The 18,601-nt window shown below is 41.6% G+C and overlaps 1 protein-coding gene across 3 annotated transcripts in view; it reads right to left on the reverse strand.

Annotated features, from left to right (window-relative positions):
- Positions 1–4,340: 4,340 nt before the first annotated feature.
- Positions 4,341–18,601, reverse strand: part of LOC111981317 (cytospin-B-like) — a 187,865-nt gene continuing 173,604 nt past the window's right edge. For all 3 annotated transcript variants that reach the window (XM_024012534.2, XM_024012535.2, XM_024012536.2), the window contains 2 exons: positions 15,479–15,538; positions 4,341–5,275 (listed from right to left, as the gene is read on the reverse strand). In XM_024012534.2, the coding sequence (XP_023868302.1) occupies positions 5,186–5,275; positions 15,479–15,538 (150 nt within the window). In that variant the 3' untranslated portion in view covers positions 4,341–5,185. The remainder of the gene's footprint in view (positions 5,276–15,478; positions 15,539–18,601) is intronic.

An 18,601-nucleotide genomic window follows, 5' to 3' on the forward strand; every position in this document is an offset into this window, starting at 1 on the left:
TCCAGCTACGATGAATGCAGCTCAGGGTGTGTGTTTCCAGTTTACAAAAGAGTCAGATAAAGTTCGTTCAGGGCCATCGATGTGTCTGCTTGGGGGGGAATGTATACGCGTGTGATTATGATTGACGAGAATTCCTTGGTAGATAATGCGGTCGACATTTGATTGTGAGGAGTTCTAGATCAGGTGAACAGAACGACTTGAGTTCTTGTGTGTTGTTATGATGCACACACACTTCTCGTTTAATCATAAGGCATACCCCGCCCCTCTTCTTTACCGGAAAGATGTTTGTTTCTGTCGGCGCGATGCATGAAGAAACAGCTGGCTGCACCGACTCCGTTAGCGTCCCTTGAGTTAGCCATGTTTCCGTGAAGCAGAGCACGTTGCATCCCTGATGTCTCTCTGGAATGCTACCCGTGCTCGGATTTCATCAACCTTATTGTCAAGAGACTGGACATTGGCGAGTAGTATGCTAGGGAGTGGAGCGCGATGTGCCCGTCTCCGAAGCCTGACCACGAGACGCACGTTTTCCCTTTTTCGGCGTCGCACAGGGTCGCCGGCTGGGATCAGATCCATTGTATTGGGTGGAAGGCAGAACACTGGATCCGTTTCGGGAAAGTTCATATTCCTGGTAGGAACGATGATGAGTTGACGTTAATCGTATATTAGTAGTTCTCCGACTGTTGTAATGAAACCTAAGATTTACCCGGGGTACCGATGTAAGAAATAACACGTTAAAAAAACAAAATACTGCATATTTTCCAAGGAACACGAAGCGAGGGGCCATCTCTTTTCGGCGCCGGAAGTATGAATGACAGTGATGATTGACAAAATACTTTATTTAAACAATATCATCTGTCCACTTAGTCCAGAGGAGGCTTCCACTTCTGAGCAAATCTCAGAAATCTCTCTCCTCTGTAATAGAAAACGCTCACATACAGTTGAAGTCGGAGTTTACATACACCTTGCCAAATACATTTAAACTCAGTTTTTTTCACAATTCCTGACATTTAATCAGAGTAAACATTCCCTGGTCTCAGGTCAGTTAGGATCACCACTTTATTTAAGAATGTGAAATGTCAGAATAATTGTCACGGCTGTCTAATTCCTCCTCCTCGGACGAGGAGAGGCGAGAAGGATCGGACCAATACGCGGAGTGGTTAGTGTCCATAATTTATTAGCATCGAACTGAACACTATAATGAAACAAAATAACAAATAGAAACCGACAAACAGTCCCGTGTGGCACAACGACTACACGGAAGACAAACACCCACAAAACACAAGTGAAACCCAGGCTGCCTAAGTATGATTCTCAATCAGGGACAACGATTGACAGCTGTCTCTGATTGAGAATCATACCGCCGGCCGGACACAAACATCCCAACATAGAAAATACCACAGACAAACCACCCAACTCACGCCCTGACCAACTAAATAAATACAAGAAAAAGGAAAACAGGTCAGGAACGTGACAATAATAGTAAAGAGAATGATTTATTTCAGCTTTGATTTATTTTATCACATTCCCAGTGGGTCGTAAGTTTACATACACTCAATTAGTATTTGGTAGCATTGCTTTAAATTGTTTAACTTGGGTCAAAAGTTTCGGTTAGCCTTCGACAAGCTTCCCACAATAAGTTGGGTGAATTTTGGCCCATTCCTCCTGACAGAGCTGGTGTAACTGAGTCAGGTTTGTAGGCTTGAGGTCAGGGCTTTTGTGATGGCACTCCAATACCTTGACTTTGTTGTCCTTAAGCCATTATGCCACACTTTGGAAGTATGCTTGGGATCATTGTCCATTTGGAGGACCCATTTGCGACCAAGCTTTAACTTCCTGACTGATGTCTTGAGATGTTGCTTCATATATCCACATCAATTTTCCTGCCTGATGATTCCATCTATTTTGTGAAGTGCCACAGTCCCTCCTGCAGCAAAGCACCCCCATAACATGATGCTGCCACCCCTGTGCTTTGCGGTTGGGATGGTGTTCTTCGGCTTGCAAGCCTCACCCTTTTTCCTCCAAACATAACGATGGTCATTATGGCCAAAAGTTCTACTTTTGTTTCATCAGACCAGAGGACATTTCTCCAAAAAGTACGATATTGTCCCCATGTGCAGTTGCAAACCTTAGTCTGTCTTTTTTATGGCGTTTTTAGGCAGTGGCTTCTTCCTTGCTGAGCGGCCTTTCAGATTATGTCAATATAGGACTGTTTTACTGTGGATATAGATACTTTTGTACCTGTTTCCTCCAGCATCTTCACAAGGTTGTTTGCTGTTGTTCTGGGATTGATTTGCATTTTCGCCCCAAAGTACGTTCACCTCTAGGAGACAGAACGCGTCTCCTTCCTGAGCGGTATGACGGTTGCGTGGTCCAATGGTGTTTATACTTGCATACTATTGTTTGTACAGATGAACGTGGTACATTCAGGCGTTTGGAAATTGCTCCAAGGAAGACCAGACTTGTGGAGGTCTACAATTTTTTTCTGAAGTCTTGGCTGATTTCTTTGTATATTTTCCCATGATGTCAAGCAAAGAAGCACTACGTTTGAAGGTAGGCCTTGAAATACATCCATAGGTACACCTCTAATTGACTCAAATTATGTAATTAGCCTATCAGAAGCTTCTAAAGCCATAACATAATTTTCTGGATTTTCCAAGCTGTTCAAAGGCACAGTCAACTTAGTGTGATATGTAAACTTCTGACCCACTGGAATTGTGATACAGTGAATTATAAGTGAAATAATCTGTCTGTAAACAATTGTTGGAAAAATGACTTGTGTCATGCACAAAGTAGATGTCCTAACCGACTTGCCAAAACTATAGTTTGTTAACAAGAAATTTGTGGAGTGGTTGAAAAACAAGTTTAAATGACTCCAACATAAGTGTATGTAAACATCCGACTTCAACTGTACATCCGACTTCCTGCATCATTCTCACATTTCTGAGCACATATATAAATAAATACTGTACTGCAGTACTTCCTTTATCAGAGACTAACCATGACTGKAGCTAAACATTCAGGGTTGTTGGTTCATTCCGGATTGTCTCTCATGGGACATTTGGATGACATCTTCGGAATTGTCCTAGTTTCAACACCTTTTGCAGTTATGTTCCCTCGACCATCCCCAGTATGATAGCTACAGCTGAAAGAGGCTTGCTGGAGACAAAATCATATTGCTGTGCAAAACCCCAAAACAACAGTTGCTAAAGGACACCATATAATGGTTTAATTGAGTCAGTCAGTCAGTCAGGCCCACAGTGCTTAAACAGCAAAGACATTCCTTATTAATAATAACACATTTTCATTAAATAGTGTGACTGTAAAATATTATTCAGAGCTACATGTAGTGMTGTCAATTCATTGTAGTGCCAATAGATGGCAACTTGGGTCTGTCTCGTAAACAAAAACAAAGGCAATGGTTTATTTAGGACGAACGGAAAGCAGTCAATTTGATTTGATAGGCTTCTCCTTTAAAGGGATAGTTCACCAAATTACAATATGATGTATTCGTTTCCTTACGCTGTAAGCCAGTGGTATTCAAATTCGGGGTCGCAACTCCTAGAGGGGTTGCGGGGGATGTATTATTTGGTTCAAAAAATTTGATGAGCGAGATGAAAATGTAATAAATTGAAGGTTATTTGTTGATGTAAAAATATAAATTTTCAGATTTTAAGGTTGTGTTGTTAGATTTGGGGGGGGGGGGTCAGCAGAAATTCTAGTTGTTTGAAAACCCCCCAAAGGATTGAAAATCCATAACATTTTTGTTGTGATGGTTTAATTCAATGTTTCATTCAATGTGTTTTATTTTATTTTAGTTCGTTTTGGAGTCAAAGATAATAGTTTCAGTATAGTTTTAGTTTTTCAAACTGTCACGTTCCTGACCTGTTGTCTGTTATTTTTGTATGTGTTTAGTTGGTCAGGGCGTGAGTTGGGGTGGGCATTCTATGTTTTGTGTTTCTATGTTTAGGGTTTGTAATTAGCCTTATATGGTTCTCAATCAGAGACAGGTGTTTGACGTTTCCTCTGATTGGGAACCATATAAAGGTAGGGTGTTCACACTGTTTGTTTGTGGGTGGTTGTCTTCCGTGTCTGTATGTATGTGCGTACCACACGGGACTGTAGCGTTTATGTTTGTAGTCTATACCTGTTCGTGCGTTCTTCGTGTTATTTGTAAGTTCTCTAGTTCAGGTCTGTCTTCGTTCGTTTTGTTATTTTGTATTATTCCAAGTGTTGTTCGTCTTCGTCGTTTAATAAATTCATTATGTTTTCTAAACCCGCTGCATGTTGGTCTGATCCCTACTCCTCCTCTTCGGACGAAGAGGAGGAGAACAAGCGTTACACAAACGGGTTGTTAATTATTTTATTTCAGTTTACTCAATCATTTATAATGATTCGTTTTTGTTTTAATCTCAGTTTTAATTTACCACAATAACCTTGGTAAGTAGTCTATGGAGACGGTATGACAGGAATCCATGCTTTGGTTTAGTTTCCCTGGCGCTGTTTCCAAATGATAATGTTTTAGCATGTGTGGCACAAATCCCATTCAAGTAATGGTATTAGCATTTTTCGCCAATCATGTTTAAACCATCTATAAGTGACTTTGTTGAGCTCATAATCCATTTGAGATACTTTCGGATAATTTGGACATGTGCGAACAACGCTAATATCGGTACCATTACTTGAATGGGATTTGTGCCACAAATGCTAAAACATTAGCATTTGGAAACAGTATCAAGGAAACTAAAAAAATGCATGGGTTGCTGTCATACCTTGTCCATAGACTGCTTACAGGATAAGGAAACCAATATGTAATTTTGTAATTTAGGTGAACTATCCCTTTAAAGTATAATTTCTAAATAATCATTGGACTTCAACATAAAGAATTGCATCATGTCTTTCCATGTAAGGGCTAACAAGGTTTTATATTTCTTATTTGCAGTCACAGATCTCAGCATTTTAACACAAAGTGTCGATTGTACCATTATGTACGTAGGAAAAACAGTAACTCCAAGCAAGTTCAAACTTTTAGTGTTGAGGAGGATGTGAGGGTCAGTTGAGGGAGTTCAGTCAGTGTGTTTGAGGAATAAGGGTTCTAGGGTTCCATGTTGAGAGAAGGGGACATGGACCGTACAGAAAGTGCTGCGGTGCATCCTTTCTTCCTCCTCCTCCGCCCCCTGTTCTCTGGTCAAGTCTCAAAGTACTTGTAGATCTGAGAAACGTACTGCATGACACTCTGCCAGTCCGGTCTGTCCGTGTGCATCAACTCATCAATGTCCTGAAAGGACAGACAGACATATAGACAGAGAAAAAAACAGTTCACTCAACAGTTTGATGTAGGAGCATAATACAACATTTCATACATGGATGCTATACACTGAGTGTACAAAACTTTTGGAACACCTTCCTACTGTAATATTGAGTTGCACCCCCTTTTACCCTCAGAACAGCCTCAAATCGTCGGGGCATGGACTCTACAAGGTGTCGAAAGCATTCCACAGGGATGCCGGCCCATGTTGACTCCAATGCTTCCCAAAGTTGTGTCAAATTGGCTGGACGTCCTTTGGGTAGTGGACCATTCTTGATACACACAGGAAACTGTTGAGCAACCCAGCAGCGTTGCAGTTCTTGACCTACTCAAACCGGTTTGCCTGGCACCTATTACCATACCCCGTTCAAAGGCACTTAAATCTTTTGTCTTGCCTATTCACTCTCTGAATGGCACACATACACAATCCTTGTCTCTATTGTCTCAAGGCTTAAAAATCCTTCTTAAACTGTCTCCTCCCCTTCATCTACACTGACTGAAGAGGATTTAACAAGTGACATCAATAAGGGATCATAGTTTTCACCTGGATTCAGTCTATGTCATGGAAAGAGCAGGTGTTCCTAATGTTTTGTACACTCAGTGTATATAAACATGAACAAATTCTACATACATTATATAATATACAAGATTGATTTTCATCATTATCGATTATGCAGATCAATTCAAACTCAGTCTGGACAGAAAAAGTAGTGTGTGTGTGTGTGTGTGTGTGTGTGTGTGTGTGTGTGTGTGTGTGTGTGTGTGTGTGTGTGTGTGTGTTTTTGTGTGCGTGCATGCTTGCTTCTGTTTGTGTTGGTACACAGATTTGGATCTCAGTCCTTGGCCACAGATCGTGGTTCAGACACAAATCAGGTACGAGATAATAATGGTGAGAGAAAAACAGACAGTGAAGGCTGAGCCTTAGAGACACAGACAGGCCAGCAATTACAGGGTCAGGATACCTGTCTTGTCCTGTGACACTACTGTCAGAGCAGCCCTACCCAGGGTTGGGTCAGCTTTACATAACAGCCTTAGATTTGGTGGTGTTTAGTAGTGAGTCACCACCACCATACTGTTTACTGTCAAATGTCTGATGTAAACAATCAGTCTTCTGGGATGAAACCGTATGTTTGATTCCAAGGCAATGGCATAGACCTGGGGAACCCATAAACAATCAATATATCTGTCTCTAACATGGTGATGTGTTTTTCTTACTCCACCTCATGAAGCTTGAGGGATGATTATTCTAAGACTGGGTTGGTTGGCAAATGTCTTGACTCAGACATCCAGTGGGGTTGGACTTCGTAATGTCATGGCATTCCTGACGTTCCATTGTAACCTCAACTATGACTTCCCCTGCACTAATAGCAGAGTGAAGTGAACCATAGTTTCACATTAAGCACTTAAGCCTGACTTAATTCCTTATTTAGGTCCCTCGGGTCTGTGAGTGCTTTGGATTTGAACTATCCTTGAGATTTGTGTATTTGGAAAGTTCTCTCTCAGGGAGTAATTTTAACATTTGCATGAGTTTAAGAAAGATGCAAGGACCCAAGACCCAACTGGGATCCTGACTGTAACAAACTTGGGTTCAAATACTATCTGAAATCTTTCAAATACTTTGAGTGTTTGCCTTAGCCTGTCTAGCGCACCAGCTGGGCAGGGTTTGCACTTTTTAAACTATTCTATTAGGTCCATAGTGTCAGGCATGCTCAATCAAGCCCATCTAAAGTATTTGCAGTGATTCCAAATAGCATTTGAACCCAGGTCTATGATCCTGACTATCCCAAGCACCCAGCTACCATAGTGTGCCTTGCTCTTCGCATGCAATGAGGGCAAAACGCCACTAAAGAATGTAGGACATGGAAAATACCATTGTCAATCAAGTTAAGTTAAGAGCCAACATACACTGTCCTAAAGCACACATAGTGTACCAATGCCTACAAAAGGGTTCCAAAAGGGTTCTTCGGTTGTCCCCATAGGATAACTTTTTTTCGGTTCCAAGTAGAACCCTTTTTGGTTCTAGGCAGAACCCTTTTGGGATCCATGTATAACCCTCTGTGAAAAGTGTTCAACATGGAACCCAAAAGGATTCTACCTGGAACCCAAATGGTTCTTCAAAGGGTTCTCCTATGGGGACAGCCGAAGAACCCTTTTAGGTTCTAGATAGCTCCTTTTTTTATAAGAGTGTAATCCTGCTACGTCCACACCGATATTCCCTCCACTGTCCTCTAAACACCCACACATTCACTATACAAAACTGGGCAGGTTTAAAATAATATCTCATTCCATGTCACGCCTTAGCCTATCCATTATTGGCATGACAACGAACATGACAGGGGAGCTGGCAAAGGCACAGAATGAGCTAGGTTTACGGGAATTAACAGTAAAAATATTTATTTTAAAGCAGCAATCAGCAGTAGTTATAATAACAAAGCGTACTCCCTGCCCATTTCTGTAAAAAGCTGAGGGATGGGGCTGAAGAAATGTTAACACTCTCAAATTCATAGACAGATCTATGGATGCAAGGACTGACCATCCATGATATCAGAATTATAGTTTTAACCATCTTTTATGGCTATATAGTGTTTGTTTACATTTCATTTAACACTGGAGTAAAACAACCCTATATTTTGTATTCTGATGAGGCGTGACAGTTGAACTAAGTTCCTGAGGCATTTATAAGTTATATTCTTCAAGAATCAATGGGAACATATCATTCATTTATAAGTCCAAAAATGTATGCAACAACTGCTATTTGCACCTTTAAAATAACTATTATTCAAGGTGATACATACCCATCCATACCCACTCGTTGTATAATCAGTAGAATTCACACCATGCATGTGATACTTTATAAGCAAGCCTTATTTGACATAAAGTATTGCTGATATCAGAAGGAATGCTGACAGAATGTAGGAAATAAATGGAGCCTATTCCCCATTTAGTGGAACTGAAGGGAGGAGGGAACACAGTAAGGCTAGCTACGTGGACAGTTACCATCACTGCTGCTTTCTTATCAGGCTCTGAGACCTTACTGTTACTATTTCAAAATGGCTGCTGGTTTGGAGTCAGACCAAATCAAAACTGATCTATGATTTTCCTGACACGTATGCACATGCACACACTCAAGCATGCACGCTCGCACAGAAACACAGACACACACACAGACACACACTGCTAAATGCAGCTGTTTGCTCTACACCAGGGATCATCAACTAAATTCAGCCGCGGGCTGATTTMTTCTTGAGCAGATGGTCTTGGAGCGGAACATAATTTAAAATAATTGGCAGACTACAAGCCCAAACAGATATAATATTTGACTAACATGTAATCATTTGTATACAATCACGTGTCTCTCTATTATGAGTGGGAATACTTGGGAACAGATTTCCAAAATTAAAATCACTTGGAGCTGATTTCCTGGTGTTTTTACAGTCTTTTATGTCCAACAACAACAACAAAAAATATTATCATTTGCTCAGAAAACTTGGGGGGCCTACGGACCGCCAGTTGGGGAACCCTGCTCCACACAGTAGCCGTGTCCGAATACCCATACTTGTGTCCTAAATAGTAAGCCATTTGAATATGTGGAAATGTTTAATAGTATGCAACATTTTGAAAATCGAGTATACTTTAAATGCCTGGATGTCATAGTAATCACTTAGATATGGGGATGTGCTACTGAAATCAATGAATAGCAGGAAACAGCGTAATCGCGCATTACACCTTCTCAGTATGCAAAAAAGGAATGTGTTATAGTAGGCCTATGTGAATTTTCGAAAATCTAGTATATTTTAAATGCCAGGATGTTATACTCATTCCGCTCTTCATCTAGCAGAATTTAATGCACACTTTTCCACAATGCATTGGAAGAGGCGGGCTGCGAGTGATAGGCCCTAGTTCTGTTCAAGTAGCCAAACCATTAATTAGGCAAGATGCCAAATAGTGAAACTATGTAGTTTTTGTTCTCCTTAAAATGACCACGAGTAGGCTATTGCATCTTAAGCTACAACTAAATMTTTTAAGTGGATTTCTGTTTTCTCATTGAAAAGTGTTTCTTGTTCTCTTGTCCTTTGCCAGTACTAAACCATATTTCTGAATGTGTCTTTTGATTTCTGAATGTGTCGGCACCGGGGACTCAGGATGTGGCTGAGTTATTGATGTCAAGTTAATCAGGCCTTTTAATTTAAACATATAGATTGTAGGCTAGGCTATCTATTTAATGATTTAATTTATGGATCATGCCTTAGCAGTCACTCTGATCTTGTTCCCAATGATCAGTGCTTTAGTTTACTATGTTGCTGTCCAACGGTTCTGAATTTGCGATGCATCCGCCTGTACATGTTGTTTTGTGCATTGGCCTTTTGATTTGAACATTTAAAAAGTGTTGGTGTGTGCACTAGGCTATTTAATTGAATTTATATAAGTTTCAACACTTTGGTTTCACTAATAAATATGTTGAAATGGAACCAAATTATATGTTTCTGTCTTTAGTSCTTTTTAAATAGGATAGATGGGCTATATGGGCTATGGTTTAGGTTGAATGTGATATTCTGCCTATAACCATCCTGAGTAGGCCTATAACTCCATTCCTATTCTATACAGAGTTTAGAGAAATTAATCGAATTGGAAATGAGCTACAGAATTATCAGGATGGTTAATGTGATGCATGTCTGTTGAATTTGGAAAACTCTTGCACTTGGCCCTGCCCTACCTAAACAGCCAGTCAGAAGATTCTACTGAGCTACTGCATTTCGGCCGTGGCATACTGCATACTTTTTAACTAAACGGTATGTGCTAAATAGTATGTAACGATGCGTAGCCTATGTATGTAGTACACTAGTATGGGTATTCGGACACAGCCACTATATTGACTTCTTAAACGGTGTTGCACTGAAGCAAATCCAATGGCAGATGACAATGCCAAGTTAAAAAACAAGTCTATACGGTTTCACGTCATAAAACATATAAATCTGACATCTACGCCTTCTATTGATTGGTCAAAGACATATTTATAAAAGGCGCAGCACGTCTGTTCATGTTTTCTACATCACTGGTTTGTGTGTGTGTGACTCTGTGTTTGCGTGCGTAGGCCTGTGTTGACAGTGGTAAATGCCTTGAGTAGTTCTGCAGGGGTGGTTTGTGCATGTCATGATAACAGTCTGCTCCAGAGGGAGAGAGAGAGGACTGCTGCAGTCAATGATGGGTTTGAGGGGCTCTGAATATGGGTCTCTGGAACAAGTTGGACCTGCCGTGGTAAGGTGGGGTGTGTGTGAGGGGAGGTGGGGATCCTAAGACGAGCAAGGATCCTGACGCCCATATGTGCACAAATGTCACTCACACACAAACAGGCCAATAACATGCTCTGATTTGTTTGTTCATGAAATATTGTTTGTTCATGCTCCAATTTAGTTTGTGAGAGAGGATCCCTGCCACCCATGTATGCAGATGTCAATCAAGCACGAATGGCACCAGTGGCATGACACCTATTTCATCTGCATCTAAAACATTTATATACATTTTTTTAATGTAATATGGATGAAAAATAGTAAAAAAATAAAATAAAATAAAAACATTGCAGATTTTATAGACACAGTGTGGGAACAGATGCTTGAGGCATTTCAACCAACTCTATCAGAAATGTCAAATCAAATCAATGCTAATTTGTTGCTTGCACAATACTAGGTCAGATAAATTCAAATAAAAACACACAAGAAATAAAACGCACAAGAATGTACGCTAATTACAAGGTCAGTACCAGTACCATATGTGCAGGGATACAGTGGTAGTTGAGGTTGATACTGTACAGTTACTGTACTCATTCAAGGGTTTTTCTTTTTTWAAACTATTTTCTACATTCTAGAATAATAGTGAACACATCAAAACTATGAAATAACACCAAAACCAAAAAAGTGTTAAACAAATCAAAATATATTTTATATTTGAGATTCATGACAGCTTTGCACACTCTTGGCATTCTCTCAACCAGCTRCACATGGAATGCTTTTACAACCGTCTTGAAGGAGTTCCCACATATGCTGAGCATTTGTTGGCTGCTTTTCCTTCCCTCTGCGGTCCAACTCATCCCAAACCATCTCAATTGGGTTGAGGTCAGGGGATTGTGGAGGCCAGGTCATCTGATGCAACACTCCATCACTCTCCTTCTTGGTCAAATAGCCCTTACACAGCCTGGAGGTGTGTTGGGTCATTGTCCTGTTGAAAAACAAATGATAGTTCCACTGACCGCAAACCAGATGGGATGGGGTATCGCTGCAGAATGCTGTGGTAGCCATGCTGGTTAAATGTGTCTTGAATTCTAAATAAATCACTGACAGTGTCACCAGCAAAGCACCACCACACCATCACACCTCCTCCAAGCTTCACGGTGGGAACCACACATGCAGAGATTATCCGCTCACCTACTCTGCGTCTCACAAAGATACGGCGGTTGGAACCAAAAATCGCAAATTTTGATTAATCAGACCAAAGGACAGATTTCCACTGGTCTAATGTCCATTGCTGGTGTTTCTTGGGCCAAGCATGTCCCTTCTTCTTATTGGTGTCCTTTAATAGTGTTTTCTTTGATGTTGATGTTGAGATGTGTTTGTTACTTGAACTCTGTGAAGCATTTATTTGGGCTGCAATTTCTGAGGCTCGTAACTCTAATGAACTTATACGCAGCAGAGGTAACTCTGGGTCTTCCTTTTCTGTGGCGGTTCTCATGAGAGCCAGTTTCATCATAGCACTTGATGGTTTTTGCGACTGCACTTGAAGAAACTTTCAAAGTTCTTGACATTTTCCGGATTGACTGACCTTCATGTCTTAAAGTAATGATGGACTGTGGTTTCTCTTTGCTTATTTGAGCTGTTCTTGCCATAATATGGACTTAGTGTTTTACCTAATAGGGCTATCTTCTGTATACCACCCCTACCTTAACTTTAACTTTTTACAAGGCACACCTGTTAATTAACTTTTAACAAGGCAAACCTGTTAATTGATGGTTGGGAGAAGTTGCTATCAGAGTATGTGTTGGTACCATTCTTTATTCATGGCTGTGTTCTTAGGCAAAATTGTGAGTGAGCCCACTCCCTTGGCTGAGAAGCAACCCCACACATGAATGGTCTCAGGATGCTTTACTGTTGGCATGATACAGTACTGGTGGTAGCGCTCACCTTGTCTTCTCCGGACAAGCCTTTTTTCTGGATGCCCCAAACAATCGGAAAGGGGATTCATCAGWGAAAATGAGTTTACCCCAGTCCTCAGCAGTCCAATCTCTGTACCTTTTGCAGAATATCAGTCTGTCCCTGATGTTTTTCATGGAGAGAAGTGGCTTCTTTGCTGCCCTTCTTGACACCAGGCCATCCTCCAAAAGTCTTCGCCTCACTGTGCGTGCAGATGCACTCACACCTGCCTGCTGCCATTCCTGAGCAAGCTCTGTACTGGTGGTGCCCCGATCCCGCAGCTGAATCAACTTTAGGAGACGGTCCTGGTGCTTGCTGGACTTTCTTGGGCGCCCTGAAGCCTTCTTCACAACAATTGAACCGCTCTCCTTGAAGTTCTTGATGATCCGATAAATGGTTGATTTAGGTGCAACTGGCAGCAATATCCTTGCCTGTGAAGCCCTTTTTGTGCAAAGAAATGATGACGGCACGTGTTTCCTTGCAGGTAACCATGATTGACAGAGGAAGAACCACCCTACTTTTGAAGCTTCCAGTCTGTTATTAGAACTCAATCAGCATGACAGAGTGATCTCCAGCCTTGTCCTCGTCAACACTCACAGCATTGTGTTAACGAGAGAATCACTGACATGATGTCAGCTGGTCCTTTTGTGGCAGGGCTGAAATGCAGTGGATTGTTTTTGTGTGGATTCAGTTAATTTGCATTGCAAAGAGGGACTTTGCAATTAATTGCAATTCATCTGATCACTCTTCATAACATTCTGGAGTATATGCAAATTGCCATCATACAAACTGAGGCAGCAGACTTTGTGAAAATTAATATTTGTYTCATTCTCAAAACTTTTAGCCACGACTGTATTTGTCACAATTTAATCAACTCAAAGTTCTGTCAAAGTCACCACGCTATTTCGTTGATGTAAATTAGTTTAAATGTAGGCCTAAAATATTATGTGATTATTGGACTACAGTCTCGTGAAAATTACATTTGTTTTAGCTTATCTTTGACTGAGCTTGTTGGTACTTGTCTCTCCCCTTGCACCTGGCTATCAGGGGAATCTTGGAAGGTTGTGGCTGTTTATACTTTATSATAACCCACTTATTGTGGTGATTTTGTCACAGGGAACATATCAGATTCTCCACTTAACAACCAGACAAGCAAATAGGCCTAGTAGCGGTGACTCAGCACCAGTAGCAGAGATAGTGCCCCGGTACAACAAATCCCTGCGAATCTAGTGAAGCCTGTGCACTCGCTTTTGTTATTGTAACATCATGGAACAAAATGTCTATTTCCTCGAGCGTGTTTGTGGACACAATGTACTAGACATTTTGTTAACAGTGAGTAGTCCTAGCTGCATTTTATATGTTGAGCGTCTGCCTTTGGCACAAAGCTAGATTGGAGATTTCATGAATGTAAGATGGAGATTACCTTCAGTAAACTGCGTTGAGAGGTCGCGTGTAGGTTACATACACTATATATACAAAAGTACGTGGACACCCCTTCAAATTTGTGGATTTCAGCCACACCTGTTGCTGATAGGTGTATAAAATTGAGCACACAGCCATGCAATCTCCATAGACAAACATTGACAGTAGAATGGCCTTACTGAAGAGCTCAGTGACTTTCAAAGTACCACCGTCATACGATGCCACCTTTCCAACAACTCAGTTCGTCAAATTTATGCCCTGCTAGAGCTGCCCCTGTCAACTGTAAGTGCTGTTATTGTGAAGTGGAAATGTCTAGGAGCAACAACGGCTCAGCTGCAAAGTGGTAGGCCACACAAGCTCACAGAGTGTTGAAGCGCGTGGCGTGTTAAAAATTGCCTGTCCTCGATTGCAACACTCACTACTGAGTTCCAAACTGCCTCTGGAAGCAACGTCAGCACAATAACTGTTCATCGAGAGTTTCATGAAATGGGTTTCCATGGATGAGCAGTCTCACTCAACCCTAAGATCACCATGCGCAATGCCAGAGCAGGTACAGTTAATGACGATAGTCTGTGGGTGAGGGTGGGCAGCCATTGGTTAGCTGTTCAACAGTCTTATTGCTTAGGGATAGAAGCTGTCTTGGAGCCTGAGAACAGTCCATGGCTGGGATGGTTGAAGTCTTTGGCAATTTTCTGGGCCTTCCACAGACACGCCTGGTATAAATGTCCTGGATGGCTGGTAGCTTTGGCTCAATGATGTACATGGGCCGTCCGCACCACCATCTGTAGAGCCTTGCGGTCAAGGGTGGTAAAGTTGCCATACCAGGCAGTGATGCAGCTAGTCAAGATGCTCACGATGGTGCAGCTGTAAAACTTCTTGAGGATCTGAGGGCCCATGACAAATCTCTTCAGTCTCTTGAGGGAGAAGAGGCGCCGTTACAACCATGTTATCTGGACACAGAGGAACTTGAATCTCTTGACCCTCTCCACTTCAGCCCTATTGATGTGGAGGGGGTCATGCTCCCCCCACTGTTTCCTTCTTGGTCTTGCTAACATTGAGGGAGAGATTGTTGTCCAGGCACCACCAAACCCACTGCCAGGTCTCATCGCTGTCAGTGATCAGGCCTACCACCGTCGTCAGAAAATTTGATGATGGTGTTGGAGTCGTGCGTGGCCACACAGTTGTGGGAGAACAGGGAGTACACGAGGGGGCTAAACACACACCCCCGTGTTGAGGGTCAGCTTGGCGAAGATGTTGTTGCTTACCCTCACCACCTGGGGTCTGCCCATCAGGAAGTCCAGGATCCAGTTGCAGAGGGAGGAGTTCAGTCCCAGGGTCCCGAGCTTGCTGACGAGCTTGGAGGGCACTACAGTATTGGACGCTGATCACTCGATCACTTGATAAAATTCAATCATCTAATCAAACGTTGCTTCTGTAGATGACCAAATCAAAGCATGCTATTCATTCTGTAGTTAATCAAATCAGGTCATTTGTTTAGCAATAAACCAGATCAAAGCGTCTATGCTTCTTTGGTGCATTGTCTGGTCTCTGGTTGTTCAGTCCAACTCACCAGGGAGGGTTTGATGCCAATGCTCTCTGCAGCCTGAAACGCCAGGGACAGATTCCGGCCCTGTAGGAAAAACATACAGGGTTGATGATTACAAGGTCTTCCTCCTCCTATTCCTACTCTTCCTCATTCATTACACACTACAGAGTGTCCCTCCTCCTCCTATACCTCCTCTTCCTTACTCATAACACACTGCAGGGCCCCCCTCCTCCTCTCCTCCCGTCTTCTCTTCCTCCTCTTCTTCCCCCTCCTATTCCCCCTCTTCTTCCACACTTATTACCAGACAGAGCGCTGAAAACAGCAACAAACAGCACACATCTCCACAAATAAACCCTTTTAAACACCCAAGCCATATTCCCTCTGGGACCAGGCCAAAACGTCTGCCTGAGGTGGAGGGAGAGAACAGTCAAAGAGTCACTGACCTGCCGAACTGCTAAAACAGAGGGCGACCTACAACGAGGTGAGTTCCAAGCTACGCAAGCTAAATCTGTGCAAGCTAGATGAGGCTTCATCCACCCGGCAAAACTCATCTTGACCTTCCAGAACACAATACACATGTTTTCCACTGTCAAGACATCTTTAAGAATCACATCAAACCCAACACACAAGGGGACAAGTCGACAGATGGAACCCCATCATGACTGGCTCAATATTCAGGTATGTTATCCATGCATGATCACTCAGCCTAGCGCTATGATTCTGCCCTCAGAATAAGACAATGACGAGGACCCAGCCCCCCCACTCCCCAATTGGGTACAAGGAACATTAATACTATTTTTGCTGAGCATTGGATTTTGTTGTTATTATATTGCCTATGGTTCAGGACATTACAACAGTGATCACACCACACCAATTAATGGACAATGGACAATATACTGAGGTGTTCCATATGGAACATATCCCTGACTGTCTAGCTTTAATTTCGGTTATTGTTAGCAAGCTGGACACAGTCAAGAAACCATTATCATTTCTACACTGTTTCGATTTGATTTTAGTAATTTACAAGTATATTGAGTTTGTTTTACTACACACAAAAAAGAAGACAAAAAATAAAATAACAATAATAATAAATACATGTTTTACTCAGACCACCTGCGGGCCGGATTGGATGCCCTTGCGGGGTGTCCAATCTGATTTAGAATATATGATTTAGAATATAGACTTCACTTCTTGTACATACTCTCTTATCTCTTTATTTGTACATAGTATAGAGCACTTAAATGCTTATGAATGCCATTGTGGACATGCAGGACAAATCTAATAAGACCAGTCCTCAACTGGCAGTTTCATTAAACAGTACCTGCAAAACACCAGTCTCAACGTCAACAGGGAAGCGGCGACTCCGGGATGCTGGCCTTCAAGGCAGAGTTGCAAAGAAAAAGCAATATCTCAGACTGGCCAATAAAAACAAAAGATTAAGATGGGCAAAATAACACAGACACTGGACAGAGGAACTCTGCCTAGAAAGCCAGCATCCCGGAGTCGCCTCTTCACTGTTGACGTTGAGACTGGTGTTTTGCGGGTACTATTTAATGAAGCTGCCAGTTGAGGACTGGTCTTATTAGATTTGTCCTGTTGAGGACTTGTGAGGCGTCTGTTTCTCAAACTAGACACTCTAATGTACTTGTCCTCTTGCTCAGTTGTGCACCGGGGCATCCCACTCCTCTTTCTATTCTGCTTAGAGACAGTTTGCGCTGTTCTGTGAAGGGAGTAATACACAGCATTGTACGAGATCTTCAGTTTCTTTGCAATTTCTTGCATGGAATAGCCTTTATTTTTCAGAACAAGAATAGACTGACGAGTTTCAGAAGAATGTTCTTTGTTTCTGGCTATTTTGAGCCTGTAATCGAACCCAAAAATGCTGATGCTCCAGATACTCAACTAGTCTAAAGAAAGCCCGTTTTATTGCTTCTTTAATCAGGACACCAGTTTTCAGCTCTGCTAACATAATTGCAAAGGGGTTTTCTAATAATCAATTAGCCTTTTAAAATTATAAACTTGAATTAGCTAACACAAAGTGCCATTGGAACACAGGAGTGATGGTTGCTGATAATGGGCCTCTGTACGGCTATGTAGATATTCCATTAAAAAATCATCCATTTCCAGATACAATAGTCATTTACAACATTAACAATGTCTACACGGTATTTCTGATCAATTTGATGTTATTTCAATGGACAAAAAATTTGCATTTCTTTCAAAAACAAGGACATTTCTAAGTGACCCCAAATTTTTGAATGGTAGTATATATACAGTACCAGTCAAAAGTTTGGACACACCTACTCATTGAAGGGTTTTTCTTTATTTTTACTATGTTCTTGTCACGACTTCTGCCGAAGTTGTTGCCTCTCCTTGTTCGGGCGGTCGACGTCACCGGTCTTCTAGCCATCATTGATCCATTTTTCATTTTCCATTGGTTTTGTCTTGTCTTCCTACACACCTGGTTTCAATCCCATTTATTACCTGTTGTGTATTTAACCCTCTGTTTCCCCTCATGTCTTTGTCAGAGATTGTGTTTATGTCAGTGTTGTATATATGTTTGTATAGGTGTGCGACGGGTCCTCGTACCCACTTTTGTTTTTTATGTACATTTAGTGTTTGGAGTATGTTTAGTGGACTTCTATTAAAAAGACTCCATTACACTCCATTTGACTCTCCTGCGCCTGACTTCCCTGCCACCTATACACACGACTCTGACAGTTCTACATAGTAGAATAATAGTGAAGACATCACAACMATGAAATAACACATATGGAATCATGTAAGAAGGAAAAAAGTGTTTTGACATTCTTCAAAGTAGCCACCCTTTGCCTTGATGACAGCTTTGCATTCTCTCAACCAGCTTCATGAGGTTGTCACCTGGAATGCATTTCAATTAACAGGTGTGCCTTGTTAAAAGTAAATTTGTGGAATGCATTTCCTTCTTAATGCGTTTAAACCAATCAGTTGTGTTGTGACAAGGTAGGGGTGCTATACTGAAGATATCCCTATTTGGTAAAAGACCAAGTCCATACTATGGTAAGAACAGCTCAAATAAGCAAAGAGAAACCACAGTCCATCATTACTTTAAGACATGAAAGTCAGTCAATATACAGAAACTTTCAAAGTTCTTGAAATGTTCTGTCA

Source organism: Salvelinus sp. IW2-2015, linkage group LG20 (assembly GCF_002910315.2).
Source record: "Salvelinus sp. IW2-2015 linkage group LG20, ASM291031v2, whole genome shotgun sequence".
Classification (NCBI taxonomy): Eukaryota; Metazoa; Chordata; class Actinopteri; order Salmoniformes; family Salmonidae; genus Salvelinus; species Salvelinus sp. IW2-2015.